The 24688-nt window shown below is 49.2% G+C and overlaps 2 protein-coding genes across 8 annotated transcripts; one reads left to right on the plus strand and one right to left on the minus strand.

Annotated features, from left to right (window-relative positions):
* Positions 1 to 944: 944 nt before the first annotated feature.
* Positions 945 to 9738, plus strand: Nrip2 (nuclear receptor interacting protein 2). 4 transcript variants are annotated; one of them, XM_074076302.1, is made up of 6 exons: positions 975 to 1471; positions 5207 to 5359; positions 7020 to 7102; positions 7505 to 7565; positions 7784 to 7836; positions 8129 to 9738. In XM_074076302.1, exons 1-6 carry the CDS (start codon positions 1280 to 1282, stop codon positions 8163 to 8165), a joined length of 579 nt encoding a protein of 192 aa, XP_073932403.1. In that variant the 5' UTR covers positions 975 to 1279; the 3' UTR covers positions 8166 to 9738. The 4 variants fall into 4 exon arrangements, with proteins under 4 accessions (XP_073932402.1, XP_073932401.1, XP_073932403.1 ...); XM_020166760.2 differs by having other exon boundaries at positions 999 to 1471; positions 7444 to 7565; XM_074076301.1 differs by having other exon boundaries at positions 945 to 1471; positions 7505 to 7836.
* Positions 9739 to 9811: 73 nt separating this feature from the next.
* Itfg2 (integrin alpha FG-GAP repeat containing 2) lies at positions 9812 to 23920 on the minus strand. Of its 4 annotated transcripts, none has more exons than XR_012448910.1 (12): positions 23689 to 23920; positions 17101 to 17196; positions 16265 to 16306; positions 15938 to 16109; positions 14793 to 14932; positions 14205 to 14353; positions 13758 to 13855; positions 13530 to 13583; positions 13350 to 13441; positions 12112 to 12229; positions 10528 to 11119; positions 9812 to 10152 (listed from the first exon to the last, which is right to left on the minus strand). XR_012448910.1 is itself a non-coding variant. In XM_074076299.1 (12 exons), exons 1-12 carry the CDS (start codon positions 23782 to 23784, stop codon positions 10767 to 10769), a joined length of 1335 nt encoding a protein of 444 aa, XP_073932400.1. In that variant the 5' UTR covers positions 23785 to 23919; the 3' UTR covers positions 9812 to 10766. The 4 variants fall into 4 exon arrangements, 3 of the variants coding, with proteins under 3 accessions (XP_073932400.1, XP_020022346.2, XP_073932399.1); XM_074076299.1 differs by having other exon boundaries at positions 9812 to 10870; positions 10946 to 11119; positions 23689 to 23919; XM_020166757.2 differs by having other exon boundaries at positions 9812 to 11119.
* Between the last annotated feature and the right edge of the window lie 768 nt (positions 23921 to 24688).

The following is a 24688-nucleotide window of genomic DNA, read 5'->3' on the forward strand; positions in this document are numbered from 1 at the left end:
AGACGGAATCTTGCTATATTACCCAGGTTGAACCTGAACTCCTGGGCTCAAGAGGTCCTCCTACCTCACCCTCCTGAACATGGTTTTTTGAACTCTGTAACTGCTGAGTCAAAACCACAACAAAGAGGTCCAGGCACAGTGGCTCACTCCTGTAACCCTAGCTACTCGGGAGGCAAAGATCAGGATGATCACTGTTCGAGGCCAGTCAGGGCAAAAAGTTAGTGAGACCTCATCTCAGTAAGTTGGGCATGGTAAGGTGTGTCTGTTATCCTAGCAATGCAGGCAGCATAAACAGGAGGGTCTCTGTTCGCATGGCCTAGGTAAAAATGCAAAACCCTATCCTAAATATAAATAAAGCCAAAAGGCCTGGGCTGAGGTGTGGCTCAAGTGGTAGAGCACCTGCCTCGCAAGTGCAAGGCCCTGAGTTCAAACCCCAGTTTTACAAACAAAAGCAAAAAAGCAACAGTGAGATTGTGGACCAAGGTGTTAACCAGCAAAGACAACCCAGCTGAGGACACAACCAGCCTCAGAACACTCCCCAGCAATGACTGTCAGATTACAGGGATTGATTTCTTCATCCCCTAAGAAGGCAGAAGTCCGATTGCTAGAACATTCCTGTTATCCTTGCCATTGGTGGGGGGGCGGGCTGTGGGGGGAGCGGAAACCATCCTCCAGGGATGGAGGTACAGCAAGGCCTCTGGTGGACAGGAAAAGGGAAGGGCACTTTCATGCCATCCTGATGAACCCAGTTATTGGCAGGCACCCCAACCCCTGGCTGCAGAGGATACCAGGCAGAGGTAACAGTTGGAGAGCTGACTGACAGGGGCTGCGAGGGGGTCCACATACATGCACACCAAGCATGCAGGCTAATGCCCCCACAATGACACGTTCCCTCTCTCACAGCCTGGTGCAGCACCCTGACAGTTTCCAACACTGTCATACACCGTCACAACAAGGCCTGATCTATCTGCCCAGGACCCCAGAATTGGCTGCACTGCAGCCTAGCAGCTGCAGGCCCGCCAGCCCTCCCTCTCCTTCAGGGCTGGGTTTTTCCAGCCTGAGTCTCACTCCCTCTACTGCAATCTCTGGAAACTGGAGTCTGACGCGGCTGCTCCTGCCATTATTTATTTATTTCCTCTTTTCTTCCCGCCGAGACAGACCCTCCTGACAGGAGAGCTGCAGTCTGGGGACAGAGACAGAAGGAGGCTGCAGGGAGACCCAGGAGCAGAGGACACGGGGAGGCCCCCTTAGAAGCTCCCATCCACTCATCCCAGAGGCCATGAGTTCCCAGCAGGAGGCCAGGAGAGATGAGGGAGACACCAGGAAGAGGGGACAGGAGGCAGAGCTTCGGGACCAAGCCCACCTGAGCCGGCAGCGCCATATCAAACAGGCCACCCAGTTTCTGCACAAGGACTCAGCTGACCTGCTCCCCCTGGACAGCCTCAAGAGGCTTGGCACTTCCAAAGACCTGGTGAGGCATCCCTTTCCTCCCACCCCAAGGAAGCCCCCAGCCCTTTCTCTCCTCTTCCCCATGTCCTGGGGAGGAATGGGAGGACCAGAAAGGGCAGGCCCTGGCCTTCAGATTCCCCTTCCTTGCTGAGATGGGGAGGTGGGCCCACTAACCTGTGGGGTTCCCTCTGACCACCCTAGGTTCTCCATTGAGGATGTCTGGGGCCCTGGGGAGCCCTATGCTCATTGTCCAGCTCCCCCCCTTTCCCCTAAGAGCCCAAGGCTTATCTTAGGGGCACAGGGGAGCTATACCAGGTGGGAGTGGAGGCTTAGGAGACCCGGGGACCCCTGGAGCAGTCATTTGAGACCAGGAAGGCCTAGAGAACTGGCCAGTTTAGGGTTGTGACTTCCTGGCTTTCCCCAAATCTCAGACTTCCTCATGCCTACTCATTCTTTGCCTCTCCATCCCCGCTCCCCCCGCCCCCAAGCAAAGCACCAAGGGCCTCCCTACTTTTCAGGGCATTGGGCTTTCATAGGGCTCTTGCCTGGACCATCTGGTCTCCTTGGATGCACACCTCCTTTCTTCCTGGATGGAAGGGCCCTGCCAGGTTCCCTTCCTTCCAGTCCCCTGAGGGAATGGGCCAGGAAGTAACATTAAGGTAGTGGTGGTATGGGAGGCCTCTAGAGGGTCGGGCTAGCTGCAGATTCAGTCATTGCCCTATCAGAGGCACAGCTTTAGAGCGTGGGCTTTGGAGCCACCTTACCTGGAACCAGATCCTGGCTCTGCCACTTAACTAACTTGGGCAAGTCACTTTGTCTCTATGCTTGGTTTCTCCACCTGTTAAATGAGGGATAAAATCACTAGCATCTGTCTCAGAGGACCGTTGTGAGTGGATACATACTTCGGGCTCAGGGCAATGCCTGGCTTGTAGAAAGCACTAGAGAAATGTGCTTGCCATTCCTCCAGCTACAATTCCATGTAACCTGAGAGAGGAAACACAAGGGTCCAAAAATATGGGATGGAATTCTATGGATGCTGCCTCTCCCTGGGAACCTGGAGGCAAATGCACCCTTTGCTGTCCTTCCTGACTTCGTCCTACCTTTCCATCTTTCTCCTAGCCTGGATTTCCCCTCCAGGGAGTCCCTAGCCCTATCCCAGCAGTCCCCGGAGAGGAAAAATGATGGGTTTGCCTGAGATTTCAATGCTTCCTCCTTGCAAACAGAGGAGTATGGCTGAGAAACAGGGATGGAGAAGAGGCAGGTTCTTTGGCTCCCAGGGCTGGGACCCCAGGGCCTCCACATCTACTTTCACCATCCTACATCCTTTTGACCTGGAAGCTGCCCTGTGAACACTGCTATCGCAGAGCAGCAGGCTAGACAAGAAGGCCTGTGCTTCTCATCTCTCCTCTCTGCCTTGGCACCTCCAAAATTGCTCTCTAGTAGTATCCCTTGTGACTTTGGGAGTAGAGGTGCAACAGACTGGCAGGACCCCTCCTCCTCCCTCCCTGTGATAGCCCTGGAACAAACTGCAGTGTTGGGAGAGGCCTGATGCCTGCAGCCACTGTGGGAAAAGCGAAAGAGATGGGAACTGCAGAGCCCCTCTTCCCAGCTGGTCCAGCGTTCACTTTTCCCAGGGCTGTCAGCCTGCTGCTGGCAGCAACCCCCAGGGCCTCAAGAGGCCAAGGGTATAAAAACAACCCAGGCTCCCAAGGGGAGAGGGCAGGTGGAGGAGCCCTGGAGCCTGGGAAGATAGTCCTTCCAGCAAGTACTTGAGGGCCTACTGTATGTTGAGCTAGGTCCTAGGGTATGAAGATAAGTGAGACAGACTTGATCTCCAGGGCTCTCCAGATTAGTGTTAAACAACATTTGTGGGAACCATGACCAAGGAAGCTCAGTGAAGAGGGAGGAGCAGGGAGAGCACAAAGGTAGCCAGTCCTGCACTAATTACAGGTACACATAAAATAAGTACATGTAAAATAAAGCCCTGTCCAGAACGTGTGTGGAGCCAGTCATTCGCAATCTAAGGAAAGTGAGGAACAGGGGTTTCAGGAAGGCGGGGGGGAGGGATGGGGGTGAGGGGGAGGTGGGGACAGGGGCAGCAGAGACTTGGAAGTGAAGCAGCCTGGTGGGTCAGGGTAAGCTGGGGCTGTGAGTAGTGCAGAAGAGGTGGTGGAAGATTTAGGCAGCTGGTGGTCATGTCATCTGGACTGGGGGACCACCTTAAAAAAGTGTGGACTCTGTTGCTGGGCACCAGTGGCTTACTCCTGTAATCCTAGCTACTCAGGAGGCAGAGAAGAGGAGGATTGTGGTTTGAGGCCGCCAGGGCAAATAGTCTGAGAAACCCTATCTCAAAAATATCCAACAGGCACACACACAAAAAGACTGGCAGAGTGGTTCAAGTGGTAGAGTGCCTGTCTAGCAAATGTGAGGCCCTCAGTTCAAACTCCACTAATACCAAAAGGGGGAAAAAAAAAAAAAAGCGTGGTTCTGTCACATCAGCAATCGGGGGTGGAGGTGGGGGGGGTCTTTTAGCATTTTATGCCCAGGAATAACACAGTTGATTTATGGTTACTGTAGGACTTCTCTAACTTGAATGTGTGCACAAATTACCTGGGGTCTTACTACAATGAGAGTTGGGGTTGGGGTGTGGCTCAGTGATAAGAGCACATCCCTGGCCTGTGCAAAGACCTAGGTTTAATCTCTAGCACCAAAACCAACAACACTGAAACTCTTGACTCAGTAGGTCTGAGGTTCTGCATTGTAAACAGGCTTTTAAATGCTGTTAAAGATGCTATGAGGCCCACACCAGGAGCAGCAGGGTTTTAGAAAAGTTAGCCTGGGGCCAGTGGAGTGGAAAGGCAGTGTTCTGGAGGCATGCTCTTGTGAGCACAGGAAGGTGCCCAGGGGACCAGGAGAACTAACTAGACACTGTGGATCATGCCTGTAATCCTAGCTACTCAGGAGGTGGAGATTGGAGGATTAGGGTTTTGCCAGCCTGGCCAAAAAGTTCCTGAGACTCTCATCTCTACCAGTAAAGCTGGGCATGGTGGTGCACACCTGTCATCCCCGCTGCGTGGGAAGTGTAAATGTGAGACCCTACTGGAAAAATGTAAAAAGGGCCAGGTGCATGGCTCAAGCAGTAGAGTGACTGCCTAGCAAGTGTGTAGCCCTCAGTTCAAACCCCAGGACTGTCAAAAAAAAAAAAAAAAAAAAAAAAGCAGTACATGGAAAGGGGGAGATAGGGGATGGGGGATTCTTCAGGCTTTGGCCAATCACTTGGCAGTGACTGGACGGGGTGAGGGAGGCCAAGGATGGCCCCAGCATTGTTCTTTCACATCATTAACCCTGGGATCTGCAGCCCATTTTAGGATGAGACTAGAGGGGGAAAAAGACAAAGCTCCTAGTCCTCTCCCACTGAAGTATCTGTTGGAGAAACCGCTTTCCCCAAACATAGTACTAGTTCCTAAGATGGTCCTCAGCCAGTAAGCGAGTATAAAGTAGAATGTGGCCTCTTTCCCCTTTCCATTCTTCATTGCCGAGCAACCACTGGGGTCCCAAAACAATGGCATGATTTGATCTTGGGGATCCCTCTGCTCTAAGTACCTGGTTGCTGGTGTCCTTGATTGGCTCCTGCCGCTTTCTTACTGAGAATCAGGTCTGGGGTGGTGACCCTGGTGTGCAGGGTACAGGGTTGGGGAACTGAGTAGCCCGGATCCTTGGGCTTAGACCTGCCTGCCTTGTTTTGTGATGGAGCCAGCAGCCGCACAGCGTGATCCAAAGACGCCTGGTGGAAGGGAACCAGAGTTGGCTTCAGGGGGAGTCTCCACTTGTGCAGGAGGTGATCTGTGGCCAGGACAGCAAGAGGAAAAGCAGGGGGACAGAGGTTCCAGCTCTTCTAGTCAACTGCAAGGTGAGAGGCTTCCCAGGGCATGGCCTGAGCCTGTTCTCCTTTCAGCCCCGGCCGGCAAGGGAGGGAGGGAGAAAAGGCGCTCTTAGCCTAAACCTAAAAATAGGAACCCTGCACTTTCTTCTCTGCCTCAACTCATCTTCTCTCTGTGCAGTTCCATCTGCCAGCACCATTACACTATGGTCTCCTCCCCGTATCAAAGCACACTTAAATGTGAACAAGGAAGCACCCTTCATTCCCAAAGATGTGTGCATGCATGGTAAACGCAACTCTCTTTGCAAAACCAAAAGCTCAGGTTCCAAGATGAAGGACTCCTTGTCTCTTGAGCCACTGCATGGCCCACTCACCATTGGCCCCTTACGGTTAATGCCCATCGCTCCTGTGCCTAGAGGGCTATCTGCCTGCTCTCCACGCACCTGATGTCCACTTTCTACAATCTTTAAAGGCCCAGCTCAGATGTCACCTGTCCTTGAAAGCTTTTCTCCATTCTCTAGTAGGGAACAGCTTTTTCTTCCTCTCAGCCTCTTAGGAACTTGACTTAGAATTCTTTCATGGACCTTAAAATGTTCCACTAACAATGAATGCTAAATGCAGCACCCATTGATGTACCTACTGGCAATACGCCTCATGCACAGTAGACTCAGAAAATACTTGGAATGAAATATTTTCTCACACGTATGCATCCAAGTGTATACCAAATGTCTTGTTCACATCCCAAAGAAAGTGAACTTGTCTCCCCCTTTCCAGCGGTAGGTATCCACATCTGAGTTGGGCTGGGAGGGACCTGGCTCAAGTTGTAGAGCAACTGCTCAGCAAGACTGAGGCCCTGAGTTCAAGCCTCAGCACCACCAAAAAATTTTTAGAACGTGTATATATATATATGCATGCTTCATGCCCCTCCTTTTTAAGTCCTAACCCTGAGTTCCCTATCAAGAGGCCCTCAACCTCTCCAGGATTTCCTAGCTTGCACACTCGTCCTGTGAGGTTTCCTTTCTATTTTTAGGCAATACTGTTTTTCTGGGGTGGGGTGGAACTGGGGTTTGAACTCAGGGCTTCACACCTGCAAAACAAGTGGACCTCCAGTCCATTTTGCTCTGGCTGTTTTTGGAAATGGAGTGTTGTGTACTATTTGCCCAGTCTGGCCTTGAACCACAGTCCTCCTGCTGTCAGCCTCCCAAGTAGTTAGGATTACAGGAGTGAGCCACTGGTGTCCAGGTGACAGTACTGGAGCTGGAACTCAGGGTCTTGTGCTTGCTAGACAGGTGCTCTACCACTTGAGCCATGCCCTCAACCCTTTTTTGTTTTGTTTTCAGACAGGGTCCTGCACTTTTTGCTTGGGCCAGCCTTGGACTGTGATCCTCCTACATATGCAGGTGTGAACCACCACACCCAGCTTGTTTGTAGAGATGGAGTCTCACTAACTTTTTGCAATCTTCCAGCCCTCTGCTTCCCCAGTAACTGGGATTATCCACTTCCTTTTTTTGATTCCTTTACCTGAGAGTCAGTTTTGCCTGCTGAACCCATACAAATCACTTTTGAAGACTGGGTTAATTGTCTCTACTCATTTCTCAAAGGGAATTGTCAAAGGGCAGGGAAAGTTGAAGGCTCCAGCCCAATTCCTTGTCCTGGTTATTGCTAATCCACTGCATTCCCTCTTCCTCAGTGCCAGGGTCAGGTGCTTAGAGTGGCTGTGGACACAGGCGCCTTGTACAATCAGATCTCCATCGGATGCCTCAGCCGCCTGGGGTAAGAGTGTGACCCAAACAGGTGGATGGGAAATGGGGTTTCTTTTGGGGGTGATGAAAATATTCTCTAAGTAGCTAGTGGCGATGGTTGCACACTGTGAATAAACTAAGCCCACTGAATTGTACACTTTAAAAGAGAAATTTCATGGTATATGAACTACAGCTCAATAAAGCTGTTATTTTCAAAAAGAAAAGAGAGGCTGGGTGGCTGTGGCAGGGAAGACAAGTTTAGCCCCACACAGGTCAGGGACCAGAAGAGGACACAGATTAATATTAGCTGATAACCATGGTGAGATTGGGGTGGAGGATGTGGTGGCTAAAATCCTTGCTTCCCAACCACAGGTTAGGGAAGAGAGTCCCAAAAGCCCCAGGCGGGGACCTGACACTTGGGCCCCCAACCCAGGTGGAGCAACTGGAGCTGCAACTGGGGCAGGAGACTGTGGCATGCTCAGCCCAGGTGGTGGGTGAGTCCTCTCTGCATCAACATGGGCTTCTCACCTCTTCCACCTTTCCCCTCTGTGTGGGGCAAAGGCAGAGCCTCTCAGCACAAGGAATCCCCAAAGACTCTGATTATCCCTGACTCTGGACCTGGGGAGTGGGGTGCACAGGGCAGGGATGAGCACCAAGAGGAAGGTGCCAGTGACCATGAACAGCTTCTTCTGTTTCTCAACTGTTTCTGCAGATGTGGAAAGCCCTGAATTCTGCCTGGGACTGCAAACTCTGCTTTCCCTCAAGGTAAGGTACCCACACTTGGGCCTGACCCAAAATGCTGGGAAAAAAGGTAGAAAGCACGGGAGGAAGCATGGTCAGGCTGAGGAGAAAGATGGGCCACTTCACCTGTGCTTCCAAAGAGGTTCCTCAGTTATGCCCAAGAGGAACAAAGAGACTGGGTCCCCCTGACAGGGTCCACGTGAATGGGAGCAGGGGGAGGAGCAAAGAGCTGGAAAAAGGTTGGGAAGAGGGAGGGAGAGCCCAGGGGCGGGTTGGCAGGGAGGTGACCACACATCCCGGGCCCCACACTGCACAGTGCTGCATCGACTTGGAACGTGGAGTGCTGCGACTGAAAGCCCCCTTCTCGGAGCTGCCCTTCCTGCCTCTGTACCAAGAGCCTGGCCAGTGACTGCTGTCCCAGGCAATCCCCAAGGGGATACCATGCCTTAGGGGAAAGAGCTGGTGGGGAGCAGGGCACTGCCTGAACTGGGCAGCTGGGGACTGCTGTTGTCTGTCCCTTTTCTCACTGCTGATGCCCACTGTCCCTTTTCTCTTAGTCAGCTACTTTCCTCTCTGCTTCTCAGTGGCTGTCCTGTACCCCAGGAGTTTCCACTAAGAGGTTCATGATTCTGGGGTTCTCGCTTCCCTGTTCTCTCATGCCCCTCCCAAAAAAGAGCAAAGCCAAGTCAGGGCTGCAAAAAGGGACCTAAGCAGAATGGCTTCCCTTGGCCATTGGAGTCAAAGACTGCAGTCAACTGCTGTCACCAGCTTCCAACCCTACCCCAAACTCTCCTTACTGCCCTATCCCCTGTCTCTCACTTCATCTCTGGGGCTCATTGTCTTCCACAATTAGACAGCCACACTGTCTAATTGTCTAATTGCCCAGGGCCCCAGACTCCAATACTGTCCTTCTGATTCTGCACACATTCCCAGCTGAATGGGGGGAAGACAGAAAATGGAACCATTCAGTACAAGAAGGGGAGTTAGTACAGGATGTCCTACCCACAGGCTGAAGACTTTCATTACTTCCCTTTCTGGCTGCAGACCTCTGAGGCCAGTTACTGATTGATTACCCTGCGCAGAAACTTGGGTATGCTTCAAATACTTTCTTTGGATACTAAGCCTTTTCCATTTGCTTTTGTACCCATGGGTTCCTGAGTGTTTGGAGAGTGCATAGAAAAACTCTAGGGAGAGCCACCCTTACAAGGGGGGCAGGATGGTGGGGCTGTCAGCACCCACACTTATACCATTCAGTGTTCTTTCTCATTTCTAGAACTATCCACCTCCTTAGGCCTGGTTCCTCCTTCTCTCTGGTCTCTGACTTGAGCTTGTCTTGTCCTGGACTCAGTGGCTTTCTATCCCCTGCCAGGCTCAGGGCCAAGGCTAACTTCATTGTGAAGAGAAGAATCCAAACCTTAGGAAGGCGCACCCCAAAGTGTCTGTCTAACTGCTCTGAATCTCCAGTCATGGTTAGGAGTAGAGCAAGACAATGGTATAACCAACCTGAACAGGGAGCTGAATCTTGAGCCTGGGGTGGACTAGATTAGAGAAAAATCAGGATGCAAGGAGCCACCTGTGGTCCCTGCCCTCAGGAGAGCAGGCGCTTGCTTAGCACGTGTGTCATGGTACCTGGTCTCAACTCTAAAAGGACTTCCCCCCTCACCCGCTGCCTGGCCCTAGGCCCTCTGCTCCTTCTCCTGTCTGCCTCCTGCTGCTTCTGTAATGACAGACCCCAGGCCCAGGGCAGAGCCTTAGCCAACTGCTTCTCCATTTGAATAAACATGCTTCTCTATGTATCTTCTTCTCTGGTCTTCCTGCCCCCTACTGGGAGCTAGTGGTAGCTCAGTCCTCATTCTCTATGGGAAGGAAGGACGAATGTGGGTTCTTCCCCAGGTTAACCCATCAGACCTTGTGAATTGTTATTTTACATTGCACTTGGTACACATGTATGCACACAATTGTGACAAAACAATACTTACCTACACTGTGAGCAATGGACTGACATTTTCTATTGAATTTTATTCTACTTCATTTACTTCAAAAATCCTGTCCACAACCCATGAAGGATTACCACCTACAACTTAAGAAACACTGATTTAGAGCACAGAGAATCAAGAGCAGATAGATCATAAATGGCTCAAGATATAGTTCTGATTATGGTCTGGATCATAAACCTACATCAAATTGTAAACATTATCATCTTATAGACAATTAGATGTACTGGGGAGAAACAGGTGGGTAGGGAGATGGAAGCAAGGCCTGTCAAGCTGCACAGAACTGTGGCTCAGTGGTACAGCACTTACTTAGCATATGCAAGACCCTGGGCTCCATCCCCAGCACCTAAAAATAAATATGTAAAATGAGAAAGCCCTGACACAGCTACTTCAGTAAATGAAGAAACATCACCCCAGGGTTGTTGGGACATAAGTAAGATCAGACTGTAAAATGTCCTGAAAAATGCCTTAAAACATACAGACTATTAGTAATAATTATTAACACCAAGGACCTAGAGCTGTGCAAAAGGTGGTGCTTAGCCCTGGGGGGCAGCCCTTCCCTCTACTACTGCCCTGGGTCTGAAGCGTGGCCTCCTTGTAGTTGTTGGGCCACGTGAGAGACTCATTGCCTGTTCTCACAAATAGGGAGAGAGCAAGGAGATCAGATAGGGAGGTGGGGGATCCTGCAAGATCCTGAACAAGTCTGGATCCTGTGACCCACCTGATGTTACCAATAGGTCCATGAGGAAATGGGCAGAGGGTCAACTTGTCTCTTCATTCACCAAAGACTGTGAGGTCTGTAGGTTTACAGTCATCCCAGGGTCACCACCATTCTTCCATGCCAGTAATTAAATCCTACTCCTCATAATGTACATTCCTTATCCTGCCAAGACCACGGATGACTCTGGGGTGGGGCAGGGGTACAGAAGGATCCTTTAGCAACTAAAAGGCAGAGCCCAGCTAGGTGGGGTCCTGGAGGCTTGATGGAGCACACTGTGGTGGCTGATCTGGGTGGTAGAGTGTCTGGTGAAGCAGGCTTCGGGCCGCAGGAAGGTCATCAGGATCTGAGGGCCAAAGGGGGGCTGGTGAAAGGCTGTAGGACCTCTGGACACCTGGTCCCTGGCTTTGCTGGGACTCACCCACGCCCAGCTCCTGCAACAGGATGCGGTATTCCGGCTCAGCCTCCAGCAGCTTCAGCAGATTGGTGGACTCCATCCTCTCCAGCTGCACCTCCCAGTATACATAGATCTTCTGGTTGAAAGTGACGTACACAAGGCAGGGGCTGTTGTGGCCCTCTTTGCAGGCGTACAGGCCTGAGAGATGGGGGCGATGAGAAAAAGGTCAAGTTCCAATCCCAGTGGTGGGAGGGCAAGAGCAAGACACAGACACAGAGTCAGCGGTTTCCACCCTCCCACAGATGTTAATCAACCAATAAAGGCCCACTTCCTACTTCTTCTCTATTGGGAGCTCAGTAATATAGGTAAAACAGGAAACTACCTGACTCATCCCACATATGGAAAAGCCATAGTAAACCAGTCAGAGTAGCATCCCAAAAGGTGGTATCTGTGGTGCTCCCATCTTACTGATGTCCCTGGAGTAATGGGAGCCAGCCCTGCTAATCCAAGGGGTAGATTAGCAAAATTGAATTAGAAAAAAAGGTTTTGCTTATGTGTTAATCCTTTCTTCCAAGGCACATAAGTCAACCTTTCAGGTAACATGGGTATGTACTCCAGAGAATGGTTCAGTTCCTGTCACTTTATTTTCTGTTACGGTGGACACTGAACTCAGGGCCTTATGCACGTTAGGCAAGCACTCTACTACTGAGCTGCACTCCTGCCCCAGCCCTTTGTCATTTTAGTAACCAGACATGTTTCCTAGTCACCCAAAATGGTGCTTTCCAAGGTCTACAATTTGGGACTAAAAACAATATTCTAGGAGAATTTTCTTCAGTCTTCTCACATCTGAGACAGATGATAACTCATACCATTCTTTAAAATATTCAGAGATCAAGATCCCACTGTCATTTTTTTCAGTCCTAGAGATTGAATTCAGGGCCACGTTCTACATGAACCACATTCCCAACATTCTCATTGTCTTTTATTTCTTTTTATTTAAAACTGACAAGATGGCAACATGGTACCCACCCAGCACCCACTAATGAAAGCTGAGTAACTTACTCATTTATGAAGACTGTCATTAGAGATTATGCTGAGAGTGGAAATGAGAGGCAAACATTTATCCAGCACATCCAAGTGGCTGACCTAACATACATGAGCTCAGAGAGGGGCCTGGGACAGGGTCCCACCTGCACAGAAGGCACGGATATTTTCATCCACTTGGAAGCGGACAACAGTACGGTTGTGATCAATGATGTATGTCTGTCCATCCCAGGCACATGCTACCACCTCCTCATGCCCATTGCCCTGAAAAAGGTCAGAGAAAAGGATGCAAGAAGGGTGAGGAGCTGTTTTAGAAAGAGATCTACCTGGGCATTATGGTGCATGCCTGTATTCCCAGCACTCAGGAGACTGAAGCAGGAAGATTGCAAGTTCAAGGCCAGCCTGGACTACACATTGAGATCCAAGCCAGGCTGGGCTATATAACAAAACCCTACCTCAAAACACCAAAATGGCCAGGTGCAAGTGGCTTACACCTGTAATCCTAGCTACTTGGTAGGCTGAGATCAGAAGAATTGTGGTTTGAACCCAACCCGGGGCAAACAGTTCATGAGACCTCATCTCCAAAATAACCCAAGAAAAATGGAGGTGTGTTCCATTTTTCCTTTCTGGAAGTGTAGCTCAAGAGTAGAGCATGTGTTTTGCAAACATGAAGCCCTGAGTTTAAACCCCAGTCACACCAAAAAAAAAAAAAAAAAAAAAAAAATTCTGATGAGATATAAAGGACCATGAACTTGCTTGACTTTGGATGAACTAGGGAAGAAATTTCCCCATGTGCCAGACACCCAAAAGGTAAATCAAATGAGTCACCTTACACAGTGCTCACGGAAGTCCTATGAGGCAGGCAATATTATTTATTCCTAATTTTATGCTGAGGAAACTTCAGTTTGTAGAAACAAAGTCACTTGTCCCAGGTCACTCAGCTAGAAGGGAGTAGAGGAAGGAACCAAGCCCAGATCTGTTCTACCTGCCTTCAAAGCCATCCAGCATGCACAATGGCAGTACAAAGTGGAGCCCCCATCTGCCAATTCAGGGGCCAAGCACTATTAAACAGAGACTTGCATATGGGAGAGAAAAATTACAAAACACGCCTCTAGAGTGGGCCTAACTACCCATGTAGACTCTTACAGTAACTTTTTCCTTGGAGCTATTACTTCTGCTGACAGGTGTGGAAATGAGAGGTTTTCTAGCAGCCTCATAGAGAGCAGTCTCATACTGTGATGAAAGGGAACAGACTCATTTCAGATGGGTCTAAGAGATTAAGATCAATGTCCCAAGTTGACTAGGAAGTGAGAAAGGCCATATATAAAATTCATTTCTCTGTGGAGAAGGCACCAATGCTCTGCTCCACCATGTTTCTACTTACCGTGACATCTAACTTCTCTAGGGCAAAAAGCTGGTGATCTACCTGCACTGACCACAGCAGCTTGTCTGCTTCCTCCATAAGCTTCAGTGTCCCTGCAGGGGAGAGGGTGGGCTGGGCCTTGAGCAGACCCCACAGGCAGTCACAGCCCAGCCCAGCCCAGCCCAGTCCAGCCCAGCTCACCATCCAGGGTGCACAAGGCAAAGAGGCCAGAGCCACCACTCTCAGGGTTGTGGCCTAGGGGTGCGACAGGAAGACCAGAAGAAAACGTGAAGGGCTGGGTAAGATCAGAGTCTCCAGGGTAAGGGGTAGCTCACAGTACAGGGGGACACATGGGACTAGAAATGTGGGCAAGGACTTGGGTCTTCTCTCCCTCAGAACTGACTGTGTGCCCTCCACTCCCTCTCCCACCTTGCTTGATGTTGCCAATGAGGTGAGTGGAGACGTTCTTGTTGTGGATCCGGCCAGATGTCTGGTGCAGCACCACATCTCGGGCAGCAGGAGCCTCCCTGTGGGCAGGAGGGTGGGTGGGCAGAGTGGGAGGCCAAAGGAGCTGAGTTATCCAGGCTCCCTTGTGGCCACCATCCCTATTAGAACTTCTAGGACAAGAACCTGCCTGGAAGCCCCTCAGTGCCCCTGTCTGGCCTATGTGGCAAACAGAGGTGAGAGCCACTGGGCTGCCAGGTGGGAATCACATTAACCACTTTCAGATGCTCTCTCAGGTTAAACCCAGGATTCCTCAAGTCCCAAGATAATCTTCCCAGTGGGGAAGGTCAAGTCTAGACCTGCTTTACTACCCCTCCAGGAGCTCATCATGTTCCATGCACCCCCACACCATCCACAGGCTGTACCCCTTACCTACTGCCCTCTGCGGCCCCCTCAGAGGCAGGAGCGGACCCAGTGTCCTTGTTCCAGGTACACAGCAGAACTGCATAAGCACAGCCTGGCTGAGACACCATCAGCTCAGGCACACCCAGTGGCCCCTGGGTCACTGAGAGACTGTCTACCTGCACCAGGGAACAGAGCCTTAATGGAGACAGAGTGAGAAGGGGGCACCCTGCCAGGAACAGGGGAATAGCCCTCCAGTTGCAAAGATGGTAGCAAGAGGAAGGATTCTAGGGTTTTGTAGGCACCTGCCTGGCCCCATCCATCCACACACATCATCTGCCTTCTGCTGTGTGGGCCCCACAGGGTCTAGATCCTGATGTAGTCCACACCACACCCCCTTCACACTCTGCATTCTTAGCCCACTACTCCTTACTCTGTACCTGTTATTAAGATTTCCACCAAGTCCCTGCCTGGAAATGACCTTCTGTGGATCTCTCAGCAAGGCAATTTTCCCTTCTAAGCAGCCTGGCCCAGTTCTCCCACAAGCCTCCTCCAGGAGGCCTTCCTCCCTCCTCCCTGAGTTCCTTGGCTCCTGGGTCCCCAAACTCAGTCTGTCACCTGACCCTCCAGCATCCACTTCTTGAGGGACACCAGCTGCCCTGACAGGTGTTCAGTGCCCTCAGCCAGCTCCTCCCATCGGAAGGCCCGCACCACTCGATCTGTATAACCCACCACCAGCTCGCAACATCCATCTCCATCTGTGGACACAGGAACAAGACAGGGTCGGAGCCAAATCTGTATTGGCCAGCTTGAGGCCTACAAGCACCTCCCTGCAGGCCCCTCTGCTACCATCACTACTGCTGGTATTTTTTTTTTCTGGTGGGACTGGGGTTTGCATTCAGGGATTCACACTTACAACAGGCCCTCTACCACTTGAGCCACACCTCCAGTCTACTTTGCTCTGGTTATTTGGGGGTCTTGTGAACTGTTTGCCTGGGCTAGCCTTGAACCTTGATCCTCCTGATCTCAGTCTCCCAAGTAGCTAAGACTACAAGCATGAGCCCCTGCACCCAGCCTAGTGGCATTTTTATCCAATGCAACTAGATGGCCAGCCTTTGGTGCCGTTCCTTGCATACTCTGGCTGCTGCCTCCTCTGCCTTCCTGTGCTCACATCTGATCACGACCATCTTAATTACTATTATCAGTGCTGGGGAATGAAACCATAGCCTTGTGCATGTTCAGCAAGTGGTCTACTACCAAGCTCTACCCACAGCCCCACTATTTAATTTCCTTACCAAATTTAAATTGTTTCTTTTCTATCTCTTCCTAGTAAGGACTTTTACCACACTGGGAAAAAAAAAAAAAGACTGAATGTGGTGGTGCACACCTGTAATCCCAGCACTAGGGAGACTGAGGCAGGAGACCGTGAATTTGAGGCCAGCTTGAGCTACATAGAGGGATTCTGTCTTGCTTTTTTTTGGGAGGGAGGGTGGTACTGAGGTTTGAATTCAGGATCTCACACTTGCTGGGCAGGCACTCTACCACTTGAGTCATGGCCCTAGCTCCTGTCTGTTTTATTCATTATTGTAATTCCTGGGCCTAGAACAATGCCTGACTCATAATGGGAGCTCAGCAAATCTGCATTAACTACAGAGAAATGTACAGATGGACACAGGCTCTCCCCCTCCCCCAACCCCTTGGGATTGACCTAAGAACCCACTGAGTCCTACTCTCCCGGCCACTGCAGAGCCAGTCGTGCCCACCGATGTCGCTGATCAGCATGACCTTGGTGTTGGCGGGGACGTGCTGCTTAAAGACTGGACGCTGCTCCTCTCCCAGGAGTGACTCATGGTGGCCAGAAGCATCCAGGGCCTTGGCAGGTGTCAGGTCAAACAAGTGAAACCAGCCTTCGGCACTCACTGCCACCACCAGGTTCTGGGAGAGACAAAGATGAGGAGAGAGGGACTGGACTATGGAGGGAGGTCTGGGTAAAGGCTGATACTCAGATCTCACAGGCCACAGCTGACTTCCACTGGGAGGCAGGGATGGAGGGAAGGCCTTGGAGTTCAACCAAAGCACCAGATCCTTACCTTTCCTTTATTACACACATCTCCAACCCCAACGCAAGTCAACTGCAAGAGAGAAAGGGAGGCTCAGGGAGGTACTGATGGGAGACCAGTCCTCCCTAATCGCTATGAAGCAAGAAGCAGTTTGGTTTGATGGTTTTGTAATTACCATCACCCACTGAAAACTTGTACCATGTGACCTACAATGACACTGTTTAGCAACAGAGATATAGTGTGCTATCATTTCACTTTACCCACACAGCAATATGAAGGCCTGAGTAGGCAAGACAATTTGGTCTTAAAACAAAACAAAAAAGCCCACAAAAAAAAAAAAAAGCTATCTAGTCACATGATAGCTTGACTGTCATATTTCCAGACTTAGTCCAATTATTACCCCCACTTTGACTACCCAGTCACGCACTACATAAGGACAGACCACATGTTTGACGGTGGGTCCATGTGATTACATCACCTAGTAACTATTGGAGCTGTCTTAGTTTGTATATGTACTGTGTGGTGTTCACAAAATGATGAAACTCAGAACACATGCCTGCTGTTAGCCAATGCTTGACTACCTTATAAGATCACACAGCCTAGATGGCACCTGTAAAATACCAAGGAGTACCAACCACACAGCATAAAAACAACCCAGCCCTGTGGTGGGGCCTTGAGGATGAGAGCAATGCCTGGGGCTGCTCCTATCGAGTCAAACAAACCCTGAAGCAACGACTGGGCTGAGCTGCTAGGAAGTCAGGTCGCACTGGGGAGCTCTACATGGGACACCCCCTGGGTACGGTACCCCCTGCACAGAAGGGACCCTGCCCCTCCCCGCCACAACACCCAGGAAGGCAAATACTGACCATCCCTTGGCAAGTACAGGTGAGCCATGGCCGGCTGTCATCATTCTTATACACAGACAGCTTTCCACTGGTGTCTCCCACCACCAGTTCATTTAACTACAAACGAAGAGAGAAGAGTGTTAGAATGCAATCCTGTGGAACCCTAGCAAGCTCTCAGTACAGCCTACCCCTGGGAAATCACAGATTTTAATTTGTATCTTCAACTTCATTGAAAATCCTTTGAGACCAGCTGGGGGTGTGGCTCAGTAGTAGTGAGAGGCCTTAGAGTCATTTCAGAAGGAATACACACACACACACACACACACACACACACACACACACACACACACACACAAGACTAACATAGCCATAGTTTCCCAGGATTTCTTTTTATTTCCATTTAGGGCTGTGTGTGTGTGTTGGACACAGGAGGGGTTAGAGGAATGGCGGCTGTACAGAATCTATGATCCATCCCAGAAAGTCTGACATCTGCACAGCTTTCTGTCCCACATGCCTGACTTTGGCTCTTCTAATTTGCCCATTACAAATAGGACGTGTTTTGAAAAAAAAGCTCAAGATCTTGAACTTTTGAAGACTCTCACTTCAGATCTCATATTTATTTAAACAGGGGCCAGTAATAAAACAAGGACTGTTCTACCAAGGCCTCTAGGTCTTTCCCTTCCCTCCCCCCCCACTTTCTTTTTTTGTGCTGGGGTTTGAACTCAGGGATTTGTGCTTGCTAGGCAGGCACTCTACCACTTGAGCCACACCTCCAACTCAGCCTCTAGCTCTTGAGGTATGTGAGCCACTGCTGAGGGAGTCTGAAGGCCCTGCTGGTGTCAGCATCCCCACTTTGGGCCTCTGGTGCCCTCAAGTGGTGAGTAGGCTCTCAGAAGGGGGGCTCCCTCCATGAGCCTCTTCCTGACCACTACCTGGGCAGTCACTCTCTCAGGGGCTAACCACAGCAATCAGGTGGTTCCAAACCCTATTTCTATAAATAGCATCCTGATTTCCTCTTGGAAGTACAGTTAACACCTCATCCCTGTCCTTCAAATAGAGGAAACTAAAATTAGATTCTCTAGAGGTTTACTTCTAAGAAGACCAAGAGGATTTACAAGGAGATCGACAGTAAGGAAGCTGGCACAGTAACCTGCACCTGCAGTCCCAGCTATTCAGGACCCTGAAAAAATAAGGAAAAATTAGGAGCAAACTGGGATTTATTAGAATGATTTGACATTTAGAATTATTTTTCAATAATTATGGGAGTTTCTGGTGAGAATATTAGATCAAAGAAGTAGCCGGCTCATGCTATAATCCTAGCTACTCAGGAGGCAGAGATCAGGAGGATCTTGGTTCGAAACCAACCCGGGCAAATAGTCAGCAAGACACTATCTTGAAAAAAAAAAATCACAAAAAAGGGCTAGTAGAATGTCTCAAGTTGTAGGCACTGAGTTTAAGCCCCAAAACTGCCAAAAAAAAAGTATACAAGCTTATTTACATCAAACCCTCTGTAGCTGAGGTTTCAATTATGGCTGCCTTGGAGGACTTCTGCAGAGCCCCAGAAGAGGGGCCACACAGTGCACAGGTTCAGAGTGCAAGCACCTGGGCTTGAGCCAACTCCTTCCTTCTGCCTCTGTTTCTCATTTATAAAATGAGTCTAGGAGGCAGGCATGGTGACTCACACGTGTAACCCCAGCACTGGGGAGGCTGAGGCAGGAAGACAGAGTTGAAGGTCAGCCTGGGCTACACAGTGAGACCCTATCTCAGGACAGGGCTGCGGTGTAGCTCAGTAGTAGAGCACTTGCCTAGCATGTGCAAGGCTCTGGGTTCCACCCCTAGCACTGCAAAAATTTAAAATAGTAAGAGTTTCTACCTCGTAAGGTGGTTGTGAGACTGGAGCTGACAGAGGAAGACGTGTAGAACAATGACTGGCACACAGTGAATACTAATACCAGGTGTTTTTTCAGCTTCTAGGTTGACCTCATCCAGGGCTAGGGAACTTAGCATCTTTCATACAATCTGCTTTTATGCATTCCTTCAACAAATGCCACAATACATGAGTAGGTGTGTGTGTGGTACTGGGGCTTGAACTCAGGGTCTACACCTTGAGCCACTTCACCAACCCTTTTTCTGTTATATATTTTTGAGATGCCCGGGCTGGCTTTGAACTTCATTCTTCCTGATCTTTGCCTCCTGAGTAGCTAGGATTATAGGCGAAAGGCACTGGCACCTGGTTCAATAAATATTTAATAAATAATGATTTTTTTCGGTGGTGGGATGGAACTCAGCAACCCCAGTCAACATTTTTTTCTTTTTCTTTCTTTTTTTTTGCAGTACTGGAGCTTGAAGGTCTATACCTGGAGCCACTCTACCAGCCCTTTTTGTGATGGATTTTTTTTCAAGATAGGGTCTCTTGAACTATTTGCCTCAGGCTGGCTTCCAATTGCATCTTCCTCTGCCTTCTGAGCAGCTAGGATTACAAGTGTGAGTCACAGGTGCCTGGCTTTCTTTTCTTTTTTTGAGACAGGGTCTCACTATGTAGTCCAGGCTGGCCTGGAACTCTCAATACTCCTGCCCCAGCCTCCCAAGTGCTGAGATTACAGTTGTGTACTGCCTTGCCCAGTCTTTACTGCTTATTTTTCTTAATGGTATGCTGTGGACATAAGCTAACAACAGTAAAAAGTTTAGACTGCAAGAGAATGCCCTGCCAACCCTGGAATTTTCTGGTTAAAGCTGCACAACAAGCTGGGGCTACAAATATTGAGAAGGAACTCCCAGCGCTACAGGTCCACAGATCCTATAGAAAATTATCAAATGGTATGCTAGGTGCCCTGAGCAAGCAGAGGTGACTTGGGCAGGCAAAGTGACCTAACACCTGGGAGAGGACGTTTCCAGGACAGCCATGCGCTCTCCAGCAACTAGAATGCTTCCTACCAGGTCTGCTTTACCATGCTGTGCGCTTGGCTCTGACCTCCGGGTCAGTCAGTGACACTAAAGAACCCTGGCTGGAGGGTCCACCACTGGTCAGTGCTAACAGAGGAAGAAGAGAGACTTTTTTGTGACCTGCTTTGGCCTTCCAAAGGCTGGCGGGCACAGTCAGGCTTCAGCAGGCAGTCCTAGAGTTTGGATATTTTATTTCTGGCTTCTTTCTCTCTGGCTTAGAGGGAAATGAATCAGTCTCAAGGAGCTTTAGACTAAGGGCTTATTAGGCTGCTATCTGTCTTCCCTGCTTCCAAGTCTCTAAATGTTTAGGGATTAATAACAAACTTTTTCTTTTTTTGTAGAGCTGAGCACGGAACCCAGGGGCTTGCATATACTATATCCCCAACTGCTCTCCTTCTGTTTTGATGGTACTGTGGTTTGAACTCAAGGTTTTATGCTTGCTAGACACTGCTTGAGCCACGCCTCCAGCCCCCAGACCTTTTTTTTCTTTTTTGCAAATGTTGCTGGGGATGGAGCCAAGGGCCTTACACTTGCTAGGCAAGTGCTCTACCACTAAGCTACACTCTCAGCCCTCCTTCCGACTAACAAAATTCCTATCCCTACTCCTGCAGCCAAGTGTGCTACACGTGATTACTGGTTGATTCCCACCTACTTGCTCTTCTTTCACTTATATATAGTAACAACAGACAAGGCTCTCCAAGTTGATTTGAAACACATAATCACTTCTTCCTTCTTCCTCCTCCTTTTTCACATTTGCTTTTTATAACAATATTTACTTAGTCATTAGGGCTGGCAGAGTGGCTCAGTGGTAGAGCGCCTGCCTAGCAAGCAGGAAGTCCCCTGAGTTCAACCCTCTCTCCTCCAAAGAAAGGGCAAAAGAAGGGCTGAAGTATGGCTCAAGTGGTAGTGACTGCTTAGCAGGCTCAAGGCCTGCAGTTCAAACCCCAGTACTGAAAAACAAAACATAACAAAAAAAACCTCAATCAAACACTATTTCTGCTGGGCATGGTTGCACAGGCCTACAATCTCTCTCTCTCTCTCTTTGGTGGGACTGAATTCAAGGCTTAGGTACTTGCAAAGCAGGCACTCTACCTCATGAACCACACCTCCAGCACACATACCTATAATCTCAACACCCTGGAGGCAGGTAGAGGCAGGAGAAAGTTCCAGGCCGGCCTGTACAACATACACAACAAGACCTTGTCTCAGAAAAGCCAAGGGCTAAGGCTGTAGCTCAGCGATGGAGCTCTTGCCTCACATGACCTGGGTTAGATTCCCCGCACTGCCAAAAAAACCCAGCAAAACCAAATACATTTGTTAAGTGCCCATTGTGTGCCCTGCACTATTCTAAGTGCTGGGAATATAGCAGTGAAAACAAACACACAAACAAAAAGATTAAAAAGAAACTTCTGGCCAGCACAAGCCTGTAATAGTCTCAGCTCTCAGGAGCAGAGGATGGCTGGAGCTCAGAGGTTTCAGGCGAGCCTGAACTACATAGTGAGGCCCTGCTTATGGAATTTATAATATTGGGGCATATAACTCAGGTGGAAAAAAAAAAAAAGGTGGTGTGATTTAGAGTTGTCTCTTACCTGAGGAGTTCAAGAACTTCTACGAACACCAAAATCAAGTTCCTTACATAAAATCACATAGTACAATTTGTATACATCCTACCCACATCCTCCTACACTTTTTTTTTTTTTTTTTTGGTGGCACTGGGGTTTGAACTTAGGGCTTCGTGCTTGCAAAGCAGGCACTCCAGCCCATTTTGCTCTGGTTATTTTGGAGACGGGATCTCTCAAAGTATTTGCCTGGGCTGGCTTCAACTGGCAATCCTTCCAAGTAGTTAGCATTACAGGTGGGAGCCACTGGCACCCAACCTCCCATACACTTTAAAAAATTCTTTTTATTTCTATTTACTTTTTATTCTTTTGTATTTATTTGCTTGTCTTTTACCATGCAAGTACTGTACCCCTGAGCTACATCCCTAAGCCCCTCCATAAACTTTAAATCATCTCTAAAGTGCCATATAAATACAGTGCATAAAATTTAGTCAATGGCTGGCCACATATGCGAAGGTAAACACCATATGGCCTAGAGTGTACTAGGCTAAATCACTTAGGTACATGTGCACACTGCATAAGGACCACAAAACCACCTAACCTGGAGTGTAGCTGCTATACTGTATTGCTTACAGAATAATGACAGGGGGAAAAAATAAGTCTGTACAAGCTCAGTACAGACCCCAATTTCTTTCCTCCAAATATTTTCCATTCCATATTGGCTGAATCCTGGGTGCAGAACATTGACTTCCGGGGATAGGCAGGGCTTCGTGTAGTAACAGCACTAATTATGGGGAGCTCACTGTGTGTCAAGCATTGTTCTACCAGCTTTACCTGTATTAATTTATTTAAACAATGAGAAAAACAAGAACTGCCGAGGAAAAAGTATGGAGAGTGCGTTTGTAATTCAACAACAAAGGGGTAACACCCTCAAGTGGCCAGGCACTTAGGTCCACTCTGGGCAGGTATTGGAACATGACAAGGTCAAAGGTAGTCGGTGGGGCTTAAAGTGCTTTTGCTAAAAGGCACTGACTCCTTTCTTGGGTCCATGAATTAGCTAAAAACAGAAGAAAAGTTCAGTATCTCCATCTCCATTTTGTACCTGTTGTGCTTTACTCAGCCATTCTCTCCTGTAGCCACCTTGGAATCAAGGAAGGACAGGAGTGATCGATAACATCTTTTTTGACACTGAAACTACCCATAAGGTACAGCAGAGCCTTGCAGGACAGACCACCCCTCCAAATGAGAGCAATTAACTAGAAAGATGAAGATGCAATCATCTCTTGGGAGCCAGACTGCTCCCCTCAAATGACAGCGATAACAACTTCTCCAAAGACCAAGGGCTGAGATAATAGTCAACCAGGCCTCACTCAACCACTGGAACACACCTGTGACTGGGACTGGGCCTATGTATGCCTCTTGTCCCCTGCCCTAATTTGTCTATTAGAAGCAAAAGCTCAAGTGTGTACCCTGAAGATGGCTGAAGATGGACTAGCTGCTTACTCTGCTTCTTCCCATGGCATGTCCTCGGTGTAATAAATTTCCCTTCTCTGACTTCACCGCGCCTCTTTATTTGGCATATCCAGGGGTGAGTGGCTGGACCTGACATGTGGAAGCTCAGGAATTTGGGCCTGGTGTCCAAAACTCCGGTTTCAGGGTAAGTGGTACCCAGCTGGAGGCGACACCACGAATCTACTCCAGGGCAGGGTCCGCGAGGAACAGTAGCAAAGGTGCGCCAGAGTAGGTATGGGGGAAGCGACTAATTCTGCGAGAGAAGGAGGGGGCCAAAGTCTTGGGAGGGCCCACTTAGAGCTGAAAAAAAAAAAATTTAGGCTTTGGAAGGTAAGGTTAGGGGAGGCTGAGAAGCAGTGATCCAGGCAACTCAGCCACCAGAGTCTGAATAAACAATTATTATCTGCCTTCGGAAAAATAAGCCCAGACCAACTAAACTGGCAGAGATGTCTGGGCACTCAAGCAAACAAAATTTTTCTCATCCGCGCGCCTCGCAGGCTCCAGTGCGCATGCTCACGCTCACGCTGCGGCTTCGCGTCCCTCGCCCCGCCCCTGCGCGGTCAGGCTGCGTCTCTTGCAGTGCGCATGTACTCACCGTATCGTTATCGACGTCTCCCAGGCAGATTGCGTGCGGAAAGAGGCTCCCGCTAAACTCCAGCGCCACGCGCTGCACGTAGCTAACCGATCTCATGCTACTTCCAAGGGTCAAGGGACCGGGGAGTCCCGGTAAACGATCCCCACGCCCCTCCCGACAGCCGCGCGAGCGGAAGGCAACCTACAGCGGAAGGTTTCGTCACCACCTGATCTTCCAATCCGGGCTTTCCTCGCTTAACCTTGGCGAGGAGGCGGGTGTTCCGCGCCGGGTGACGGTCTGAACTCCAGGACTGATGTGAGTGACAGGACAACCGGCCACTCCTTTTCTCTGGAAGGCTAGCGCGCGTGGGTAAGCCAACCCAGACGTGGCTGACCTGTTCCCTTGGCAACGGAGTTCTTTCGGGCTTGACCTAATAACCTTGACCTCTTTGTTGCCCTGGCAATAAAGATTTCGACCTATCAGACCATCTCTGAGAACATAGTCATAGTTTTAATAATGTGTGGTTTCCAACAGTGCTTTTATGAAAACTAGCTACCTATTAGGAATTTGGAATTTTAATGTGGTGCATTGTAACCAACATTTTAAAAAATTAAGGAGAAAAGACCAAAGGACTGCCGAATAAGTAGTATAAATAGAAAGTAGTAGCGTTTCTGTAAAACTTTTGTTTCAATTATATATATTTATATATGTATATTGAATTATAATGTAAAAAAATTTTGTTTCTGTATGTGTCTGTGCTTCGTGGTCAATACTTTGAAAACCACCTGCTGCAAACACATTCCACATCTATTATTTCACAAAATTAGGACAACCATATGATATAACTTGGATTATTCCTGTTTCTACAGATGAGGAAAACACGTTCAGCAAGATTAAGTAACTTGGCAGAAAGTGGTAGAAGTGGAACTTAAACCAAGATTGGTTGATCCAAACCCCCAGGGATTCTTAATCACTTGTTGCCCTAGTTCTTTAGCTGGAAGTTTAAGGCAGCCATCCAGGA

This window comes from Castor canadensis, chromosome 6 (genome assembly GCF_047511655.1).
Source record: "Castor canadensis chromosome 6, mCasCan1.hap1v2, whole genome shotgun sequence".
NCBI classification, from domain to species: Eukaryota; Metazoa; Chordata; class Mammalia; order Rodentia; family Castoridae; genus Castor; species Castor canadensis.

Excerpts from the sequence above, each read along its gene's own strand:
- Itfg2 (XM_020166757.2), bottom strand. The coding sequence starts at position 23,784 with ATGAGATCGGTTAGCTACGTGCAGCGCGTGGCGCTGGAGTTTAGCGGG. Across the intron at positions 14,933-15,937 it reads CATGCTGATCAGCGACATCG|ATGGAGATGGATGTTGCGAG; the intron begins GTGGGCACGACT and ends CTGTGTCCACAG. Across the intron at positions 13,442-13,529 it reads TGCCTTGTGCACCCTGGATG|GGACACTGAAGCTTATGGAG; the intron begins GTGAGCTGGGCT and ends TCTCCCCTGCAG.
- Nrip2 (XM_074076300.1), top strand. The coding sequence starts at position 1,280 with ATGAGTTCCCAGCAGGAGGCCAGGAGAGATGAGGGAGACACCAGGAAG. Across the intron at positions 1,472-5,206 it reads TTGGCACTTCCAAAGACCTG|CAGCCGCACAGCGTGATCCA; the intron begins GTGAGGCATCCC and ends TGATGGAGCCAG. Across the intron at positions 5,360-7,019 it reads CTCTTCTAGTCAACTGCAAG|TGCCAGGGTCAGGTGCTTAG; the intron begins GTGAGAGGCTTC and ends CCTCTTCCTCAG.